Raw genomic sequence first — 23,500 nt, forward strand, 5'->3', positions numbered from 1 at the left:
GACCTGCTAGTGAACTCTTTGGGGCCAGAACCTCTGCATTTGTTTCCTCAAAGTAGGTCAAGTAATGGGCAGGCACACGTGACAACAAGGAACAGGGCAACACGTGGAAACTCATGGAAACCCCGCAGAAGCTGAGATGTCGCTGGGCCCTTGGAGGTTGGTGCTGATTCACAGGCAGCTCTGGGTTAAGAAAATTATTACCCACCTCCTAGCTCCTCTCTAGGTTTGCCTCTCTTTCTGTAACTTGCTGGCTTTCTTGCCCTTTATTCTTGCTGTGTCTCCCATAACACCTACTCCTCCTATCTAAGTATGTTCAGTCAGATCGTGTCCTCCCCCCAACAAAACATGCTAGAGTCCTGACCCTCAGTACCTCAGAATGTGGCCCTGCAATTCTGAGGGGACTTTATAGACCTAATGAGGCCATGAGGGTGGGCCTTCATCCAGGATGACTGGTGTCCTTTTGGAAAGGGGAAATTGAGGGACGCCTGGGTGGCTCAGTGGGTTAAAGCCTCTGCCTTCAGCTCAGGTCATGATCCCAGGGCCCTGGGATCGAGTCCCACATTGGGCTCTCTGCTCGGCCGGGAGCCTGCTTCCTCCTCTGTCTCTGCCTGCCTCTCTGCCAACTTGTGATCTCTGTCTGTCAAATAAATAAATAAAATGTAAAAAAAAAAAAAAAAAAAAAGAGGGCGCCTGGGTGGTTCAGTGGGTTAAGCCGCTTCGGCTCAGGTCATGATCTCAGGGTCCTGGGATCGAGTCCCACATCGGGCTCTCTGCTTAGCGGGGAGCCTGCTTCCTCCTCTCTCTCTCTCTACCTGCCTCTCTGCCTACTTGTGATCTCTCTATGTCAAATAAATAAATAAAATCTTAAAAAAAAAAAAAAAGAAAAGGGGAAATTGGGACACAGAGACACAAACAGGTTCCACGTGAAGAGAAGACTGAAACCACCAAAAGCTGGAGGAAGTTATGGGCCGGGTTCTCCCTCACAATCCTCAGGAGGAACCAACCCTGCTGACACCTCGATCCTGGACAGCCAAGTTCTGGAACCGTGAGACAGCAGATGTGGCTCCATGCCACGCAGCTGGCGGTACCGTGTTACAGCAGCCCTAGCGAACCGTTCCCACATGCTTCCTTGTAACTATTCATCACGTCCAGTTGTTGGCCTCTCACGACCTCGCCTACATAATTAGTTTTCAGAATCAGTTTGGATTCACTCCTATTTGTCCATTTCTGTTCCAGAGAGCAAGGATTTCCTTGGCCCACTGTGTCCCTTTCTGAATGTGACTTTTGGGATAGGCTGCCTCGTCGGTCAGCCAGCAGCCAGCCTGTGAGTTGTCCGCTCTGGAGTCCTGTCATCCCTCCTTGTCCCTCCTGGTCCTCTGCGTCATCACCTGTTGTCAAAGCAGTGGCTGTCACAGTGTAAACTGCAGTTTCCCACAGCCGTCCACTCTCTGAGGACTGGGGGTAGACTTGGCATGGCATGCGTCATGATGGACACATCTAAAGGGATGCCCAGTACCGTGTGTGGAAGGCGAGAAAAGCCACCTCAGTCTAGGAAGGGGCAGTAGGGGCCAAGGAGTCCAGTCTCCCCCTTGATACAGGAATTGTACTAGTAACCCAGACAGACTGAAGGTCATCCACCCTTTGCTTGAAAACTTTCAGCCAATAGCATCTTTCCAGAATGATACGGCTCTAGTGTCAAGAATATTCTTACTTAGGGTGGGCTGAAATAGCCTCTTTACGATTTCTCTTGGTCCTAGCTGCGCCCTCTGAGTCCCCTGGCTACCCTACCCTACAGCGCCCCCTAGTGTCAGTGTCTTCCCACATTTCTCAGGACGTGGGGTTCCCGGTGCTTTGCTGTCCTTGTCCCTCACCTTCACCCATGCCACAAGTTGCCTTTTAAGTGCAGTGGATTGTACTCAGCACTGTTCCAGAACGGTCTGACCATTATTCAAGAAGCCTGGGCCAGGGAGGAGAGTCAGAAAGAGTACAGGCTTTGGGGTCTAACAGAGGCACTCTCGAAAGCTGGCTCTGCCGTTTACCAGCTGTGCAATTCTGAGCAGTAGTACCTTTTCCCTACCACAACGCTTTCTGTAAGGAGGACGAGAAAGAAGGAAGGAAACCTTTTGTCTATGTTTGCTTATTGTCTTCATATATTTGGGCTGCTATGACAAAATACCACAGCCTGGGTGACTTAAACAGCAGACATGTATTTCTCAGAGTTCAGGAAGCTCGCAGTCCAGGATTCAGGCTGTCATCGTGTCAGGGGAGGGCTCTCTCCTTGCTCTGAAGGTGGTGACTTCTTGCTGTGTCCTCTTGGTGGAAGACGCTAGGAAATCTCCCTGGAGCTTCTGAGAGAGTCACCGATCCCATTCAGGTGGGCTCTACCCTCGAGAGCTGAGTACCTCCCAGAGGCCCCACCTAACATCATCATCATCTTTGGGAGATAGAATTTCAACACATGCTTGGGTGCTGCACATTCAGACCAAAGCACTTATCCATGAGGTATGGAAACAGTATTTTCTTCAAAGCATGGTGGTGAGGATTAAGTCAAAGTTTGTCGTTTAGGGCAGTGCTTCTCAAATTTGAAAGTCCCCAGGGAAATTTAACAATGTGGATTTGATTCTGTAAGTCTAGGTCTGAAATTCTGCGTTTTTAACAAGCTCCTGAGAGATGCCCACGTTGGGGTCCATGGATCACATTTGAATAGCCAGTATGTAGGACACTTGGCGTGGTGCCTGGCACCCAGCAGTGTTCAGTAAGTGCTGATTCTGTCTTCGACTAGCGCTTTCGTGACCCTTCTCACAGTACTCCATACCAGGATTAACTTTTAATTTCCATCCTGTCCCCATATAATAAAGTGACAAAGCACTTGTCCAACTAAGATGAGCTTTAGAAAGTTTCCTTTCAAATCCTTAATCAGAGAAAAAACAGTCTTGGTGGAGAAGGGTATGTTTTTAAAACAGGAGAGATGTTTTCAAGTTCTAAACCAAACACTAAGCCTCCATCATGTAGGAACAATAGCACTTGTGTGCCTGTTCCATCCCTGGAGTTCTGAAGAGGCCAGCACTGTCCCCCGAATACCAGGCGACAGCCCATCTGCGCGGCAGGTTCCAACAAACAGGAGGCGTCATGTCATTAAGGGGACGACAGCTGGGCAGCCTAGATTTATGAAGTCACTAACGCCTTGTCATTGAGGTGCTGTAGGAGGCTGAAGCAGCTGATCCTTCCAGGAACAATGATGGGTGCTGTTGCCATGACATGGAAAAATCAAGTCTGATTAGGCTGAGATTTTGTGAGTCTGAATAGAAAATGCTAATAAATTTTGACAGGATTTATGTAGTGGTTCTGTCCTATTCCACTTTATTCTCCCACTCTTAATAATGAATATTGTGCTGTTTTCTCTGGTTCTTCATTCAAACAAGCTAAAAAACAAAAGGCTTGCAGAAACATTTGAATACAGATTCAGCCTTCACAAATACCAACATAAATTACCAAAAAAGAAAAAAAAGGATTCTTTTTCCTTTTTATTTCTAGAAAGGCTTTTTTACCCCACTAAATTTTCCTTCAAGGGTTGAAATGAGTAAATTGTTTTGCATTTTCTCTAAAGTGGTCATTGAACTACAGAGAACAGTAGCTTGTCTAGCCCAGCCTTTTTGTTTTTGTTTTTAATCTGAGCTTTGACTGGTAGTTGTCTAACAGCCTCCAAAACACAGTTACTAAAATTACATGTCGAGAACACCTTGAATGAAAAAATGACCCTGCTGTTGTTACTTTTATTTGCTATGACACAATGTAGCATTTAAGTTGATTTTGTTTGCAGCTCAATTAACTACAGTCCAATCCTTCTATCATTAGAGCCTCTGATAGGAATTTCTGTATGTTTTTAAACCAAAATTGCTGATCCACAGAACTTGAAAATTTATTTAAATAAACAAACATGGTAAAATTTTCCTCATCACCCTGGGGGTTTATAGTTGAAAATGTAATAGCAGAAAGAAAATATTTTAAATATTTATGGCTCCATAACAACATATACAAGTTTTTTTTTTTTTTTTTAAGATTTATTTTAGACAGAGAGTGAGCAGGGGGAGGGGCAGAGGGAAAGGGAGAGAATTTGAAGCCAACTCCACACTGAGTGCAGAACCCATCGCGAGGCTCAGTCCCATGACCCTGAAATCATGACCTGAGCCAAAATCAAGAGTCAGATTCTTAACTGACTGAGTCACCCAGGAGACCACATGAAAAGCTTCTCAAGGGCTACCATGAAACTCACCAGTAGTGTCTCAGGAGAACGAGATTGGGGATCAGGAGGAAAAGAGTTTTACCTTTCACTTTATACCTTTTCACTTAAAAAAACAAAACAAAGCTTTTAGTAATGTATCCCTTTAATAATATTTTTAGTATTTAAAATAGTCCAGGTATACCGCCAGAAGAAATGTCGTAGAATTATCCTGTGATCCAGCAAGCCCACTTTTACATAAATATCCAAAGAAATTGAAACCAGGGACTTTGATACTTGCACATAGCAGTTCTTTTCACTGTAGCCAATCAACAGATGAGTAGAGGAACAAAATGTGATGGGCACATGCAATAGAATATTAGTCGGCCTTACAAGGATAGGAAATTCTGGCCCAGGCTACCACACCGGGAAGCTGGCGGACATGATGCAGAAAAATATACCAGTCCTGAAGACTCAGGTCCTGTGATTCCACTTACGGGAGGGACCTAGAGCAGTCCCGTGCGTGGAGACAAAGTGGAGTGTGTCGGGGCTGGGGGTCGGAGGAGAATGAGGAGCTATTGTTTAATGGGTTCAGAGTTTCAGTTTGGGAAGGGCTCAGTTACAAAGGTGGGTGATGGTGACAGTTGCCTAAGGATATGAAAGTACTTACCACTGCTAACTCGTGCACTTAAAATGGTTAAAATATTAAATGTTATGTATGTTTTACTATAATATATTTTTTAAATTTATATTCTTTGGGGGTGAGGGGGAGAAAGCCAGGCGGGGTCCTCTGGACAGAGGAGCAGCTCATGTACAGGCCTGGAGGAGTGGAAACCAGCATGAGGTCTTCTGAGAACACAAGTGCAAGTGCCCTCTGCCCTCGTGAGAGCGCCCAAGGGGAGGGGCAGGGGCCGTCACTGTTGGCTCCAGTACTGGGCAGGGCAGAGTCTGGACCCACCAGGCCTCATAATGTCCTGCCCTCCGCACCCCGGGGCTACCATCCCTAGCCTTCCTTCCACCTCTCAGCCTGCCTGCCAAGGCCCTACCCTAGGCCTGCCTCCTCCTAGAAGTCTTCCTGACTGTCCCAACTGCTGGACCCTCATCTTTTTCCAATTGGTGTTGTCCAGCTAGACAAACTCTCTGAGGCCAGGACCCAGCCTATTCTAAATTTTAAAAAAGGCAAGGTGGTGGTGGGGAGGTGTGCCGGGTGGCTCAGTCAGTTAAATATCTGCCTTCAGATATCAGACTGTGATCTTGAGGTCCTGGGATCGAGTCCCGCATTGGGCTCCCTTGCTAATCGGGGAGTCTGCTTCTTCCCCTTGCTCATGTTCTCTCTCTCTCTCTCTCTCAAATATATAAATAATCTTTAAAAAAAAAAAATAGTCCTGGCAATTGATTAAAAAATGGTATTCAATTAGTCATGTTATTCTTTTTTCCATATCTCTTGTTTTACCTGCCTGGCTTTTTAATTAATTTTTTTGAGGGGGAAGGTAACCGTTGATTTGCACATAGTTGTAAGTTATAATACGGAGAGAACCCATGTACACTTTGCTTAGCTTTCCCCAACAGTAACATTTTCCAAACCTATAGTATCACACAGTATAGTGTCATAAGCAAGACGTTGATGCAGTGCACTCATCTTACTCAGATTTCTCTAGATCCACTTGTGTGTATGCATGCGTGTGTGTGTGTGTGTGTGTGTATTAATTTCTGTACCATTTTACCAACTGGGTAGGTTCAAATATCCGCCACAACAGGATACCAGAAAGTTCCAACACCACAGGGATCCCTAGTGTTTTCCTTTTGAACCCACTGGCACTTGCCCTCCCCCCATCGCTTTCAACCGCTAATCCCTGACAACCACCAATGTGTCCTCCATTTCTAAAATGTAACATTTCAAAAAGTTTTATAGAGGGGCGCCTGGGTGGCTCAGTCAGTTAAGCGTCTGCCTTTGGCTCAGGTCATGATCCCAGGGTCCTGGGATCAAGCCCCATGTCAGGCTCTCTGCTGGGGGTTGGGGGGGAGTCTGCTTCTCTCTCTCCCTGCTGCTCCCCCTGCCTGCACTCTCTCTCCCTGTCAAATAAATAAATAAAATATTTTTCTAAAACGTGTTATATAGGGGCGTGTGGGAGGCTCAGTCGTTCGACATCTGCCTTTAGCTCAGGTCATGATCCTGGTGTCGTGGGATCGAGCCCTGCATCCGGCTCCCTGCTCAGCAGGAAGTTTGTTTCTCCCCTTCCCCCTCCCCCTGCTTGTGTTCCCTCTCTCGCTGTGTCTCACTCTGTCAAATAAATAAATAAAATCTTTTTAAAAAGTGTTATATAAAAGGAATCAGAGAGTATATATAATCTTCAGAGTTGGCTTTCCTCACTCGGCAAATTCCTGGCGATCTATCCAAGTTGTCGGTCGAGTGTATCAATGTTTGGTTCCTTCTCATTGCTTGGAACTGCTCCAGTACGAATGGACTGTGGTTTGCTTAAGCATTCGCCTGCTGAAGGGCATCAAGCTTTAAGCTATTACACACAAAGCTGCTGTGGACATTTGTGCGCTCATTTTTGTGTGAACAAAAGTTTTTATTTTTCAGGGCCAGGTACCCAAGAGTGCAATTTTGGGGTCCTATAGTAATTGCATATTTTGTTCTAGAATAAATGGACGGACTCTGTAGTTTCCCAGAACGGTACCATTTTATCCCACCAGAAGAATGGAAGTGACCCACATCCTTATCAGCATTTGTTGTGATCACTACTTTTTTATTTTATCCATTCTGATAGGTGTGGAGTCCTAATTCATTGTGGTTCTCATGGGCATTTCCCTGACTGCTAATGATGTGGAACATCTTTTCAAGTGTGTGTTTGCTGCCCGTAGACCCTCTTTACTGAAATGCCTCTTCATTTCTTTTGCCCATTTTCTAAATGGATTGTTTGCATGTTTGCTGCTATTGTTTAACTCTGTTATCCCCCACTACCTTCCCCCTTCTTTTATTTCTTATTCTTTCAGTAAATATTTGTTAGCATGTACCATCTATCAGGCATTTGGAATACAGAGAGAAAAGACAAAGACTTTGCCCTAAAGGAACTGACGGTTTTGAGGAGGGAACAAGTAATCAGTGGGGTTCTGTATAGGAAAGACACCTACTTCCTGTCAAGAGAATCACTGAAGCTTCCTGGAGGAGGCAGCATCTGATCAGCAGGGGAAGGCATGAATATGTTTATTACACTTGACATAGATTACAGTTGACACTTCAACATCATGAGTTGTACGCACTGGTCCACTTATACATAGATTGTTTTGATAAAGGTAGTACAGTACTATAGGTGTATTTGCCCTATAATTTTCTTAATAATTGTTTCTAGCTCACTTTATTGTAAGAATACAGTATATAATACATATAGCATATAAAATATGTCAATTGACTATTGATGTTATCAGTGAGGCTTCTAGTTCAGTAGTAGGCATTTGTAGTTAAGTTTTTAGAAAGTCAAAAATTATATGTGGATTTTTGACTTCACAGGGGTTGGTCCCTGGGTTATTTGAGAGTCAACTGTATACTGCCATTACATTTGAGACATTAATATAGTAAGAAGCATATGATGCCTTCTAAAAGCCCCTCCGGGTATCTTTCTAAGTAATTCATTATGGGAACTTGTCACTAATTCAAGATTAGCAAACACTGAACACAAAATACCATCCTGGGTTCTTGAAGATTCTAAGATAAGACAGCACCCTAGACCCCAGAGATGTATGATCTAATGGGCACTGGAGATTCATAACCAGCAGACAGTTGATCACAGAAGCACGCATTTAGTAACACAGTAGAGTGAGGAACTATCACTAAGAGGTTGGGAAGATTTCTTCGAAGAAGGAGAGTTTGAGTTGGCATTTGAAAAAGGAGTAGAACTTGAACAGGTAGATATAAAAGGGACAACATTTGTACATTCCTAGGTCCCTGCATGGTGTAGGTTGCCAGATCCCCTTCTTGTTCGTACCCACAGAGTTGCTTCTGAGGAAGGGTCCTGGACCTAATGTCAGAGTCCAGGTTTCACTGATGGCTCCAGCTGAAGAGATTGCTAGTGGAAGTCGTGTCTAGTTTTAGGATGAGATCCACAATCTAATTTTAGGCTGTCTTTCATCTTACAGATAGAGGGACTAAGACCTACAGAGGATCAAATTCAGCCCAGCCTTATTGCTCCTGCTGGCCAGGCCAGTGGATATGTTTTGTCTAGAAAGTCCCCAGCCCAAGCCAGGGAAATGGTGTGGATTTCCTGCTATGTCTCTGCTAAAAATAAAAAATTGATTAGTGAAAATAAAGTGTTACACAGTGGATGGGAAGTACTTTTTATTTTAAAACATTGCTGTTTATCTCCTTGTAATTTGTTTAAATCTCCCTTAAAGGATAAAATTTTTACATGTACTCTGAGGTAAGCCACATTTACCAAGTAAGTAATTTACAAAGTGTCCAGAAAAGACAGAACAAACCAACTTTAAAGCTTCTGTTTAGTGGAGATGAGCATATGTAAGAAGCTGGAAGATATTAATGAGATGGGGAGAAAGTCGAGTTTCTTCTCTCAATATGAGCAAAAGAAAGGCAATTACAAACTGTAACATAAACAAAAATATTTTGTAAGAAAGTCATGGCACAAATGTGTAGCAAACTAAAATATAGCATGGTTTTCAGAAATGCGTAAGTGTACTAAAGGATATTCCAGCTGCCACATTCTTCTTAAATGACACAAGTCAGAATACGGGATCGGCAGAGAAAGAAGTTGTAGCCCTTTGCAGTGAATGACATTTACCTAATCACCCTATTATAAGTGCTGTTGACTTTCAGCTTTTAGAATCCACATAAAATAGGAAGACAAATACGTTTACAGAACAAGAATGGAAATGTCATCAATCTCAGCAGTGAACAAGCAAAGTAGGCAGAGGCTGAGCTTTGGTAACGGGGAGGAGAGGAAGAAAGCATGACAGGGGCAAGCATCCTCATCTTATACACTGGGAGGTCCAGACTCTGTGCAACACTGATGAATGAGGAAGCTGAGGTTTTTAGGTTTACTACTTAAGTTACAAATTTGGTAACTAATGGAAGAATTAAAGAATATAATGTGGCTATTTGAAAGGATTCGGGCACCTGGGTGGCTCAGTCGGTTAAGCGATCAGCTCTTGGTTTCAGCTCAGGTCACGTTCTCATTGTTGTGAGATCAAGCCCTGTGTCAGGCTCCATGCTCAGCACGGAGTCTGCTTGAGAACCTCTCCCTCTCCCTCGGTGCCTCCGCCCCTTCCCCCCTCCCACACACACATTCTGTCTCTGTCTCTGTCTCTCTCTCTCTCAAATAAATTAATCTTTTTTTTTAAAGGGGGGGGTGCAGGATATGCCACTCTAAACTATGCTGTTTTGGCAGATGGATGGTTTTGAGCTGAAGGCTATTGGAAAACAGCAGATGTAGGAAGGCCTCTCTGAGCTCCTCCTTTCTGCCTAAAATCAGGTCATTAAATGCCCCACAAGAAAAGTGCCTTCCCTGTGCCAGGAAGAGAAGAACATTCTTATCACCAGAGACTGGGAGTCGGTGCTGAAATGGACACAGACCTACTAAAATAACCCTTATCTTCCACTGGTTTCCCTCCTATATTTCTTAGTCACTTTCCCACAATTTACTGCCCCCCCTGGTCCATGCCCCTTTGTCTTGTCACATCTCCAGAATTTATCGTTCTTTGTGTGAAAAAGTATACAAGCTTTGGGGCCTAACAACTTCTTTGGGTCTTGTTTTCCTTTTAAGGACTCCCGTGTACGGGTACAAATAGTAAATCAAATAAATATGTGTGCTTTCCTCCTGTTAGACTGTCGTGTCGCTTAATTCTTGGGCCAGCTACAGAGTCTAAGAGAGCAGAAGGAAGTTTTCCTCCCCTACGATATCAAAAAACTGAAAAGTGGAGAAGTGGAGGGGAGACGTAAGTTCAATCATAATCTTTCAGGATTGGCAGTCAGTTGAGAATATCTAAAGAAATAACAGTATAGGGGCGCCTGGGTGGCTCAGTCGTTAAGCATCTGCCTTTGGCTCAGGTCCGGATTCCAGGGTCCTGGGATCCAGCCCCGCATTGGGCTTCCTGCTCGCCGGGTAACCTGCTTCTCCTTCTCCCTCTCCCCCTGCTTGTATTCCCTCTCCCTTTGTCTCTCTCTGTCAAATATATAAAATCTTAAAAAAAAAAAAAAAAAAAAGGAAGGAAGGAAAGAAAGACGAAAGAAAGAAATAGTTTAAATATATTGCATTAGGATGATGATCCACAGAACTAAATACAGCAGAGGCTCTGAGTGATGAACTCTGGGAAGTAGTATGATAGTGAGCAGGGATTAGGCAGAGATATAACTTTAATGTATTATAAACAATTGCATTAGTAAAAAGAAATAGGAAAAAAAGTTGTAGTGACCGGCAATAAAAGTTGTTCAAAGGAGCAACATGACAATTAGATACCCCAGGGAATTCTAATTAATTAGTTTTGAGATTTAAGCAAAGAAACACTTCAGTGATAGGAAAGTACTCAGTGTAGTTGCAGCTGTTTCATTACCTAAAATTTAAAATGTAGCCTGTAAGGATTTTAATTTTCCTAAATTTGTCCTTGTGCAGGAAAAAGAACTAGTTCAACTCTGACATAGATATGTGAATGCCACTTTTGCTAAGAGAGATCCTGGCTGTTTTTTGAGATGAGACAAAAGGAACTGCCTTGAGGTATTTCTCAAAGATGTAAAATCTCTGGAATAATCCAGAATTTAGCCCATTTAATATAATATTTAAGCTCTTTCCTTGTGCCAAATTTTTGACGTATTTTTCCCCATAAGAACACACCTCTGGTTTTTATAATGCCAATCATTGGAAAACAGCATTTATTAGATAAACATTCCCTTTGGACATATCTGTTTGCAAGGGCAGGGGCGGGGGCGTAGGGGGGCCGGGCTCCAGGCTCACACCGCGCGCGGTCTTGTAGGTGTGCGGGGCAGAGGGCATGGACCAGGATGTGGGCTCCTGAGGGTGCCACCACGCATCTGGGGTGCCATCCTGTGGCTGTGATGTTAAATTAGAACCTGTATTCATTTTCTTCTCTCCAGGAAGGCCCTTTTGTCTACTTGTCTTTTGTAGGAAACATTGCAGATTCCGAAGGCTTGATTGCTTCATTGTGTAAGTAATTTAAAATGTTTGCATTTGGAATATTTGAGGAGATTAATTGCAAGTGTGGCTGTCAATTAAATGAGTACCTGTAGCACAAATTATAGCATTTCATTTATATGAAATGTCCAGAGTAGGTGAATCTCTAGAGACAGATGGTGGATTAGTGGTTGCCTGGGACTAGACTTGGGGAGGGGAGGGGGGCAGGGGATGGAGAGTGAGCGACTGGTTAATGGGTTTGGGTTTCCTTTGGGGAATTAATGAAATGTATTACAATTTCATTCTGATGATTCAGATCTGCGAATATACTAAAACCCACTGAATTATACTTTTTAAATGGGTGAATTATATGACACGTGAGTTATATCTCAGTAAAGCTGTATATTAAAAATATGTTTATGGGGCACCTGGGTGGCTCAGTGGGTTAAAGCCTCTGCCTTCAGCTCAGGTCATAATCTCAGAGTCCTGTGACTGAGACCCACATGGGGCTCTCTGCTCAGCAGGGAGCCTGCTTCCTGCCCACCCACCCCTACCCCCTACCCGGCCACCTGCCTCTCTGCCTACTTGTGATCTCTCTCTCTCTCTGTCAAATAAATAAATAAAATCTTTTTAAAAATGTGTTTATAATGCAGATTGAAGGGTCTGCAGTATTTAAACTGGGTGTTTTTCTTTACTTTCAATATCAACCTTCAGTTTATCAAATATATATATGACGTGTGTGTGTGTGTGTGTGTGTAGTCTTGCAAATAATTTCCCCAACTCCTCCTGCTCTGCAGAGATATTACCTCATTTTGCCTACCTTCTTCCTGCTACAGTAAATCAGTCAACATTCCGTCAGTTAGTATTGACTTCCTCTTGTGAACTGTGTCAAATCTGACAAACACGTGAGCCAGGCAACAATAGGGTCCTTTGCCACCATTATAGAATTGCCTTATGCAAGGCAACTTCTTTCAGATTTTGCGTCTGAAACTCTGCATTGTTTATCTCATTTCTCCCATAATTCTGGAATCAGGCCCTCCAGCAAGGACCTGTGTTGGGACTGCTGTTCATCACTCGTGTTAGGAAACTTCGAGAGAATCGAGGCAGCTACCATCAGTGCTTCTCAAAGCAAAATGCGTGTCATTTCTGAGGCCTGTTAGGTCCTGGCCAGTGGTAGCTCAGGGAGGCTGAGCCCCCGCCTCAGCAGTGAAGTGCTGCTGTTCACTTTCGTGTGTGTAATGGGATGAATGGGCCAGATCAAACTGTACCCGAGAGCTGCGAGGGACGCCCAGAGGCCGGAGGACCAGCCTAAGTCATTGTCTTTCACCCTGGCTGCTTGGCCAGGCATCAGAGAAAGCGAAGAGCCCAGCATTAGCCCAGTCCCTTGAAATGCAAATGTCTGACATGATCTTTGTCAGTCGTCCTCAGTTTACATTATCTGCCTTAAAAAAAGTAAAAACTCATTAATGGTGTGTCCTTTATTAAGAAGATGAAAATCCACTAGATAATGTAAAATCCATTAGATAATGTAAATTTCTCGGACATTAAAGTGGACCAGATTGCCTTGGACTCTTGTCAAAATACAGATTCGGATTCAGAGGGGCTACGGGGAAGCCTCCCAGATGTTGATCTGCGGGCTGTCCTTTGACTCACCAGGATGTAGAGCTGGGCTATAACCATTACACGGACCCTGTTAAAGAAGAATTATTCATGACACTTCTTTTTTTTTTTTTTTAAGATTTTATTTATTTATTTGATAGAGATCACAAGTAGGCAGAGAGGCAGGCAGAGAGAGAGGGGGAGGAAGCAGGCTCCCTGCTGAGCAGAGAGCCGGATGTGGGGCTCGATTCCAAGAGCCTGAGATCATGACCTGAGGCGCCTCTATTCATGACACTTCTAAAAGATGATGAAGAAGAATTTACTCAGGAGGTACCCCTACAGGGGAGTCTTAGGGGTAGGGAAACGAGATTGGGCTCAACTCCAGATGCACCCAAGGACAAGTGGAGCTTTATGGCCAGAAAACAGGTGGGATTCGTAGATGGAAAATACTAAGAAGAAACATCAAGAGTGGGGACCCTTAATAGACCAACTCAACAGGATTCATGCTGCAGGCAGGCCAGGATGATAGGATATGACGTGCAGGGTAAGGAACTTGATCAGGTATCAAGAGTAATCAGGTATCTGCACCCCCATGTTCATGGTAGCATCATTCACAGTAGCCAATGTGTGGAGACAACCTAAGTGTCCATCGACGGATGAATGGATAAAGAAGTTTGGAGGGGGGGATTGTGCATATGTGTGTACACACGCACACGTGCATGTGCACAATGGAATAGTATTTGACCATTAAAAAACAAACAAACAAAAAAAAAAAACAAGAAACGCTGCCATTGTGACAACATGGTTGGAACTTGAGGGCATTATGCTAAGTGAAACAAGCCAGACAGAGAAAGACAAATACTGTATAACTGCACTTCTATGTGGAATCTTAATTTTATTTATTTATTTTAAAGATTTTATTTATTTGACAGACAGAGATCACAAGCAGGCAGAGAGGCAGGCAGAGAGAGAGGAGGAATCAGGCTCCCCGCTGAACAGAGAGCCCAATGCGGGGCTCAATCCCAGGACCCCAAGATCATGACCTGAGCCGAAGGCAGCAGCTTAACCACTGAGCCACCCAGGCGCCCCTGGAATCCTAATTTTAAAAATGCTCAGACTCCTAGAAGAAGAGATGGGATTGGTGGTTACCGAGGTGGGGGTTGGAGATTGAGGAAACTGAATAAAGGTGATTAAGTACAAACTTGCATTTACGAGATGGTAAGCACTGAGGATATAATGTACAATATGATGGCTGTAGTTACCACCGCTGTAAGTTATCAAGAGAATGGATCCAAAGAATTCTCATCAAAAGGAAGAACACACCATTTTCTCTTGTTTTTTCTATCTATATGAAGAATGTATGTTCGCTGAACTCATTGTAATCATTTCATGATCTATGTAAGGCACATCATCGTGGCGCACACGTTAAACTCATATGGTGCTAGGTGTCAGGGACGTCTCAGTAAAACTGTGGGGGAAATGTGAGCAAATACCAAGAATGGAGGACTTTTGCTACACTGACCCAGTAGGACTCTTGCTGGAACCGGGCTAAGTGGGCCAAGGACAGAGCGCTAGGTGGGGGTCTCGTCGAGGAGAGGGCTCCGAAGAGCCTGACTCAAACTGGGTCAAGAAGACAGACTTTGTCACCCCTCACCTTCTCCTTATCTCCGCTATAAGGATGAAGGGCCCAGCCTTGGGAGACTGGGATCCTACTCCAGACTTCAGTGCATCTTTCCCTCTAAGCCTCTGTCGGAGCCTGGCGTCAGTCACAAAATAAATGATATTGATTCCATCGTTAGGCTTTTGAATGCTCTGCTTGCCCTTTTGCTGTGTGGGTGTTTACTCAGCAAAGAAACGGCTAGAGTTGACCAGCAGAGGCTTGAGGCACTGGGACTGTCTCGCTCTCTGGCATTCACCTCAGCCCCATGCATGCATGGACACACACACACACACAGTCTCCTTCAGCTCTGCTGAGTTAAACATGATTTCAGACATACCATGTTCTCTCCACTCCAGGCCTGTGCCTTGGGCATGCTCCTCCCCGAAACACCCTACCCTTCGCCCAGTGCTCACCTCTTGTGACATTAAGATCCACTAACATGTGTTGACAGCTGATAGAATCCAGAGGGCCTCGCATGGCCTAACCCGCAAGTCGCCTCCCCACTCTGCTTCCTCAGTAGGAGCCAAACGACCCTCCTCATCCCCAGGACCAGACACAGTGCCCGTGGATCCCTGAGGAGCGGGGTTCAGTTCCCTGCCAGCCCTCCGGATTCCTGGGAGAAGCCCGTCCCATCCTGCTGCAGGAACCAGGGCCCGCCCCATCCTCCTGAAGCCCCTCCCGGTTCACTCTGGTTCTGAGTGCAGCACCCCCCGGCCCCCCTCCCTGGCTCGATGGGTGCAGTGTCCTCTTTCCCCAGGCTGTGAGTGTAGGTGACTTGTAAATTGCCACCAACCTCATCTGTCCAGTGCCACCTGTTGTGTGTGGCCACCCCCAAAACCTGAGGGTGGGGCTCCCTCCCTCACTGACAGCGGGAAGGAGGAAGTGATCACACCTCACCTCCCTCATGTGGCCCAAGTGTCGCTTTCTCTATGTCCCACGTTCAGTTGCCCTCACTTACTGTGCAGTTTGACCTCAGAATGGGAGCCTCTTGGGGGCCACCTGTGTCCCCCGTCCTGGTTAATACTGCATTCCCCAGGCCCTGCCCAGAGAGCCTTCCCTGTGCTCCAGAAGCTTTGCTGAATTAAAGAATGAATGAATGGGGTTATTTTTTTTTTTCAAAGATTTTATTTATTTATTTATTTATTTATTCGACAGAGAGAAATCACAAGTAGATGGAGAGGCAGGCAGAGAGAGACAGAGGGAAGCAGGCTCCCCGCTGAGCAGAGAGCCCGATGCGGGACTCGATCCCAGCACCCTGAGATCATGACCTGAGCCGAAGGCAGCGGCTTAACCCACTGAGCCACCCAGGCGCCCCTGAATGGGGTTATGTCTAAACACCCACTGATCTCTTAGTTCCTAAAACACTGACATTTTATGCTAATGATAATTCCTTAGATTTTTGGGTGCCGTAGTGGGAACATCTCAGGTTTTGTATAGATGGGTTTTCTTTTTAAGATTTTATTTATTTGAGAGAGAGAATGAGCAGGGAGAGGGGCCGAGGGAGAAGCAGGGAGCCCGATGCGGGGCTCCATCCCTGTGATCATGAGGCAGACTTAGCCAACTAACCCACCCAGGTGCCCCTTTATATATGTTTAGATTTAGAGGAAAAACTTGCTTTCACTATTATGTTGTTCTCCAATTGGCTCCTGGCTGGCAGTGGGCTCAGGACAGACAGGGCAGCTCTGCCTGCCGGTGGTAGTGTCTGGCCTTTCAGAATCTCTGTTCAGCCTGTGTCTGTCTGTGTCTTTTCTCATTAAATGGCTAATCCTGTTTATTGGCCTTTCTGTGGGGACAGCCTTCATTAGACCCCTTTGTCCCAGGCCCCGAGGGATTGTAACTTGGGCCATTATTAGAGACTAGAGCTTTGTCCTGCTGCTCCAACCAATCAGATAATGTAGCTAATATTTGATCATTCGTGCCTTTCCTAAGTAATGTGAGAACAGTATTGAAAGCCAGAGAAGAGGTGGGACTTTTCATTTTTCACTCTGATCATTTAAGATCTTAGGACCAGGATGTATTACTTTGATAAATTAAAAAAAGAGAGAAGAGGGAGGGAAGAAGGAAGAAAGGAATGGAGGGGGGAGGATTCTCCCAGGGCACGACTCTCAGACCGGCCCTAAAATGACTTTCTCACTTCATTTTTTCTAGAAGAAACCATCCTGATAATGGGGCCTGGAAACATTTCTTAGGGCATACCCACTCCCTGGTGACCCCAGTGAGGACTTCTGTGGCAGCCGTTGTCAGTGACCCCGTCTGGACTGAAGCCCCCCTACCCCACCCCGTGTCCATCCAGGATCCCTTCTGTAGTCCGGGCTGGTCATTACCATCCCCCACCTCCCTACCGCCCCCCTCGGCACTCAATTTCTCTTCAGTTATTCATAAACACTTTTTAAAAAAATAAACGTTTCCTTAATAAAAATTTTCCCACATCTAGATTACATCTACAGTCTTTATGTTGCAATTTTGAAATAAGGAATTGTAATGCATTTACCAAGATAAGTGTTAAAGATCGTCTTTGCAAAACCTGACCACGTTGAATTAATTTAGAATTCTGCTTATAGTGAAAAGGGCAGGGGCGAAGAGGATGCACTTTGGGAACAAAATCCTTTTACAAATGTCACATGACGTTGTTATTATTACTCGTGTCACCCAGCAAATGTGCTTTAGCTTCAGTCCTCCTCCTGTCTTCTACGAAGGCATTGTGGAGAATGCAGGGGGTGGCAGTTCTTTTTACCTTCTCCTTAGGGGGAAAAAAAGGTAATTTCCACTGACTGTCATAAAATGGTTGCCAGATGAGTAACAAAATGCATTTCACTTGTAGGGAAAGAATATGGCAAAGCTGATGCAAGATGGCTGTATTTTGACCCAACCATTGTATCTTTGGAAATTCTGACTGTTGTCCTGGATGGGTCTTTGGCATTAGTCCTCATTTATGCCATAGTCAAAGAGAAGTATTATCGGTAAGTGCCCTCCTCCTGGCCTGCTGAAGAGAGGACACACGTGAACTGTCCCAAAGCCCGTGTGGCATTTGGAATAGATTATGAACCATATTTATTTGTTAGATGAAAAGTAGAGTAAAGAAGAAAACTGTCCTGTGTTAGGTAAGAATCGTGGTGCCGCCAGGATAATTGCAGATCGTTCAAAATAAAAGCTGAGAAATGGGATCGCAGGGACCAGGTAGTCCCTGTGTAGGCAAGAAAGCGTGAAAAGCATTGGACGATTTTTCACTAATATTTTGGAAACTAAAAGGCTCATGTTTCCATCCCTCCCCCCACCCCCAAATCACTCTAGAAAACTCCTATTCCACTTTACACCAAGCAAAGTCTCTTACATAATTTGAAATTAAATACGCAAGATAAACCTTTCCAGAAGCAGGTTGTGGAAGATGTGAGGAAGGCAGAAGAGGGGGGAGAGGAAGGAGGGAGATGAAGACTACCCGCCGGCTGTCGGTCCGATTCTGAGTCTGCAGACTCTCTGCCCTCCCTCCGGCCCTTTCCCTTCCTCTCCTTGCAGACACAATGACCTAGGGCAAACAGAATGCTATCCTGGGGACGATTCCAGAAACAATGTCAAGTAGGCACAATTGCATTCCATTTTCTAGCATCTTGAATCGAAGAAGTCATGTTTAAAGCTTCCATCACAAAATATCAGGTGGAATGGAGCCTCCAAGTTCATTGAACCTACCTTTTCCCACCCAATTTTACTTAGATAGTGAGCGGGAGAAATTAAATGTCTTCTTGGTTATCTTGTTATAACTTCAGCTCCATGACCTTGGTCGTAGACTCACTGCTTGCCCCATTTGGTAATTACTTCAACCGTTTATAATATCTGCACTGTGAGTATTTACAGATGCATGTATCTCGTTTACTGCCCACTGTAGTCTTTGAGGAAGAGACTGTTCTTACCATCCCCTTTTCCAGTAGGTAAAACTGTGGCTTCTAGCAAGATTCGAACCTCAGTTTCTCTTTGTTGGGTGAGGTCTGACCTCAGTGAATCTTCCTAAGAATAGAACAGGATACCCTAGAGGCCTTATTTAACTCTGAGGATAATCTAGAAAGGGCAGTATTGCCTCTCCCGAGGTTGCATGGGTCTTCCATGAATCAGACTGACTTGCCCCATCAAAGGAGCGCTGTGCAAAACCTGAGGTCCGACTTCAGAGAGGTCTTCTGCTGAGGAAGACTGCGTTGATGCTGCCGTCCGAGAAAAGATGTCAGGACTCGGGGTGTCAAGCTGTGCGGAGCTGACGGTTTGATTCCTTGTTTCTTTCTCTCTAACAGGCATTTCCTACAGATTACCCTGTGCGTGTGTGAATTGTATGGCGGGTGGATGACCTTCTTCCCGGACTGGCTTATGGGAAGCCCCAACCTCAACACCAACAATTGGCTCTACTTTGGGGTCTATCTGGTATTTTTCAATAGTGTGTGGGTTCTGATGCCAGGACTGTTACTGTGGCAGTCATGGGTAGAACTCAAGAAAATGTATTACAGAGGAACCAGTTCAGGGAAAAAGTTCCAGTGAATTTTCAAAATCGCAAATGCGGGTATCTTGCTTTATGAGCGGGAAAGGGTCAAACCTTTTTGGTTGGTCAAAATGTAATGCATTCCTTTGTACACTTGCTTTTTCTACTGTTGTTCCTCAACAACCTATTTCAAATTGATTGTATGGTGACAAGTTTTCATTAATTGTTTTTTTTGTTTTGTTTTTTCTTTTCCCAATTAAATGACAATATGGGGAACAGAGAATACATTTTAACTTGTAATAATGACACGTTTAATTCTATGTTTTCATGGCTAGCATTAATTGTTCCACATTAATAAAACCAATGATCATAGAATACTGTAGAGCCTTGTATTTTTTTATTCCAAGAACATATTGTTGCCTCCTCTCATTTGTCTTTCGGTTACTGAAGTGAGACCAGAGATGAAGTGAATGCCTAGAAAAGTGTCCGGTGCACGTAGACCAGGCACGTGGTAGGTTGTGGTGGCTCTGTAGCTCGGAGAGCTTGGTCTGCATCGTTGTCCCCTCCTTCCAGTCGTCTTCTTATCCTACAGAGGCTGGAGGCTGTGGTCCTGGATGCAAAACTGGTTTCCCCTTTCAGAAATGCTTCTGTGAGATCTGGAGGGTAAAAGCGTGGAAATCATTTCGACTATTCCTCCCTTTTCTCCTGTTTATTGATTTATTTACTATTATTATTATTGCCATTTTGTGGTAACATGTAAGGAGTTTTGCCATTTGTGTCCCACCTCCTAGGTACTGAGAGGCAGTTGGAGTTGGGGCACGAGCATGAGGTGTTTGTGGGCTGAGTCGCTCCAGTGGTGGCCTCTTTGGTATTGTCTTCCTTGGGGGTGGGTTCGTTCTGTGGGCATCTGGGAGTCCTTCCTAGAAGCTTAGCCAAGTACCTGCCCTCGCAACCTCTTAGTGAATTTTGTAAGCACCTCATTTCCTGGGCTAAATCCTCCTCAAATCTCCTAAAGGGACTTCTCTTCTCCACCAGTGTATCTTGACAATGGTATTTGTTGAATATTGAATAAGTAGAGCCAGACAAGTTTGAGGAATATTATATTATCACAGTAAAGGCTTTAGAAGTCCTGCAATAAAGGAACTTGATGAACTTGTTGAACCCCACTCTTTCCCGCCATATTTACCAGACCACTTTAACAAGCGCGACGGTATTTCGTGGAACAGCAGTTAAGGAAGCACTGAGCAATGCAGCATCGCATCCATGAAATTAAAAGCAAACCAGTTGTCAATAAAGGTTTAAAACATAAAATACCATTTACTATGGTATCAAAACATTCTAATATTTAGGAAAACTGAAAGATGTACAAGAAAATAAACTATAAAATATTATTGAGAGAATTATATAAGATCCAAATACGTGGAGTGATAGGCCACCTTCAGATTTTAGAAGGCTCAATATTGTAAAGAAGTCAGTTCTCCCCAAATTGATATATCGATTCAATCTCATCCCAATCAAAATCCCAGAAAATTTTTTAAAAATGATTATTAAGAGGGGCACCTGGGTGGCTCAGTGGGTTAAATCCTCTGCCTTCAGCTCGGGTCATGATCCCAGGGTTCTGGGATAGAGCCCCACATCGGGCTCTCTGCTCAGCAGGGAGCCTGCTTCCCTTCCTCTCTCTCTCTGCCTGCCTCTCTGCCTACCTGTGATCTCTGTCTGTCAAATAAATAAATAAAATCTTAAAAAAAATTATAATTAAGAAGTTGATTCTAAGATGTTCTAGGGGAATGATATACCAAGGGCTAGGAAAGCTAGGACAACATTGTGGAAGACCAGAGTTTGGGGCACCTGGGTGGCTCAGTCCGTTAAGCTCTGACTCTTGATTTCCACTCAGGTCATGATCCCAGGGTCCCGGGTGGAACCCCACGTTGGGCTTCAGGCTCAGTGGGCAGTCTGTTTGGGGTTCTCTCTTTTCTTCTCCCCCTGGCACTCCCCCGACTCATGCAAGCTCTCTGTCTTTCTCTTAGGTATATACCTTACAGAAATGCTTGCTTTGTGCACCAGAATGGCAGCATTCATTTAATAATCCCAAACTGGAAATAACCTACATGATTATATTGTGATACAGATATACAAAGGATTACTATACAATGAAATTTAACAACTACGTCACTCATAACAACAGGGATGCATTTCCCAGACATAATGATAAATGAAAAAAAAAGACTAAAAGAATACATATTGTAGGATTTTGTTTATAGAAGGTCCAAAAACCAAGTCAAACTGTGGTGTTAGAAAACCTGGTAAAGGCTGCCTTTGGGGAAGATGGTTGGCTGTGGTAATGGGGGAAGTTATGAGGGGATTACCAGGAGATGCTGGTCATCTGTTTTTTTCATATGCGTGATAGTTACAATTTGTGATAATTCAGCTATACGCTTATGAATGGTATGCTTCTCTCTATATATGTTCTACCTCAGTTTTTTAAAAGTTGATTTTTAAAAACCCTGGCACGAAGACCTGGAAACTGTCTCCAGTGGGCCACCACGAAGAGAACATCGTGTCCTTGACTGTAGGTTCAGGATAATGGGCTGTTTCTAAGGGCGTCCCTGATGTGGGCTGAAGGCAGGATGCCAGAGGAAATCTAAAAGCCTTTCCATGAGGGATTACCTAGTTGTTTCCGGGACTTTGCTCTCTGCTGACCTGGCTCAATCCGAGGGTAAACAGAGTAGAGAAAAAATGGATGGGCTGCAGAACCCGCAGGCAGCCCTGAAAACATGATGTCTCTCAACAGAATTTTTGCTGAGTGTTGATTGGGAGAGAAATGGGGATTATAGACTTTGACAGGAACTTGGAGTGCAGATACGTGCTGCTGCCAAAGGAGGACAGATCGAAATGTTTTCACAATGAAGGGAGTTGGGGAGACATTGGTGTCCCGGTGTGAAAACCTAACAGATCAGGGTAGATAGAAGCCCTCTCCCCATCAGAGAGAGTTGGAGACAAGGTATAAAATACTCTATTTCATTGATCCTAAAACAGATTTTTTTCCTGCATATTTTTAAATTTTTAACTGATTTTTTTATTATGTTATGTTAGTCACCAGTATTTTAATATTCTAAAAATTAGAATGTGTTGTACTGTGCCATAGTTAGTTGGCAGGGCCTTTTCATTTTCTTTCAAAGTATGATGTATTTTATAATTGATGGTATCTCAGATCCAGTTAAATAAGTCACTACCTTCAGGGTTGCTCCTTCAAGCCTCAGTATCTTGAGCTACTTGGAGTCTGACAGTTCAAAATTTATTGTGGAAGTCTCAATTTTGCTTGGAGCCTTAGGGATCACTCCCGCCCTTCCCCCCATCCCTTCACATTTGCTGCCTGGGAGCCAACTGCAGAAGGCCTGCTGTGATGAATATATAAAATGATTTGCAGTGGATTACTAATGGCTTATATTGTAAGTAACTAGATTCCTGCAAACAAGTCAGTCTGTCCCTCCCCAATATTTGCTTACACTGTAAATTTCCTTTGCAAATTCTTCCCTTCCAGATAACTGTTGAGGCAAAGAATCAGCATAACCAATCTCAACTCCCGGTCTGAACTCTGAACGATACTTTCCTTGTATTTAATTATGTTAATTCTACAGTTCCTGAAGTACTGGCACCCGGGCTCTAGGAAAAGTCTACAGATTGCAGTATGAAAGTGTAAAATAACACCTCGCCAGAGACTGGCTTGACGGAAGACAAAATGCCAAAAGTTGGGGGGAGAAACCTTTGTTTTTCTTTAAAGTTATTATTAAAATCCACAAACTTTTTCTTGTTTGTTATGAAAGCTAGAGTTTGAATGTAAGGATAAATTTATACAGAGAATCACTGGGCAAAGCCTTATATGAAAAAGGTTAACTGTTGCCATCCTGAATTGTAATTAAGTGCCCACAAGGTGCTAAGTAGGGCCCAGCAGCCCTAAGCATAATGTGAACTAACCTCCGGGCTTGTTACCCAGAGCCCTTCTAAAGTGTCTGCACTTTCCCCTCCCACTTAACCACTGCTGGACCCTCCAAGACCCCAGACCTGAAAAAACCCATTTCCCGTCACCAATTCCTTAGGGGAAACAACTCACATCCATTCATTAATATTAAGGTATTAATAACTAACTGATTATACTTTACCCCATTACCCTTCCTGAATGTATTTGCATAAAAAATGTATGACACAATTGATAATTTTGCATTGCCGAAAAATGGAAAATTCAGATACGCATAAAGAAAAAAAATAATTATACCCAGAATCGTCAGGAAGAACCACTATTACAAATTTAGTTTCTAGTTCTCAAGCTCTTATCTGTGCATGTATTAACATTTGGGGGAGACTTTAACATTTGAAGTAGGACTCTAACACCCCTTCCTTCCTCTCTCCCCCTTGCCCTAACTTATTAT

General features: G+C 44.1%; 1 protein-coding gene across 1 annotated transcript in view; it reads left to right on the forward strand.

The window, feature by feature from the left end:
- The window catches only part of EBPL (EBP like), a 31,070-nt gene extending 11,622 nt beyond the window's left edge, over positions 1-19,448 (forward strand). Inside the window, exons 2-4 of the mRNA XM_013047186.2 lie at positions 11,319-11,388; positions 17,436-17,574; positions 18,892-19,448. Coding sequence (XP_012902640.2) covers positions 11,319-11,388; positions 17,436-17,574; positions 18,892-19,132 — 450 coding nt within the window. The 3' untranslated portion in view covers positions 19,133-19,448. The remainder of the gene's footprint in view (positions 1-11,318; positions 11,389-17,435; positions 17,575-18,891) is intronic.
- Positions 19,449-23,500: the final 4,052 nt, after the last annotated feature.

This window comes from Mustela putorius, unplaced genomic scaffold (assembly GCF_011764305.1).
Source record: "Mustela putorius furo isolate JIRA1106 unplaced genomic scaffold, ASM1176430v1.1 tig00000461_pilon_pilon_pilon, whole genome shotgun sequence".
Classification (NCBI taxonomy): Eukaryota; Metazoa; Chordata; class Mammalia; order Carnivora; family Mustelidae; genus Mustela; species Mustela putorius.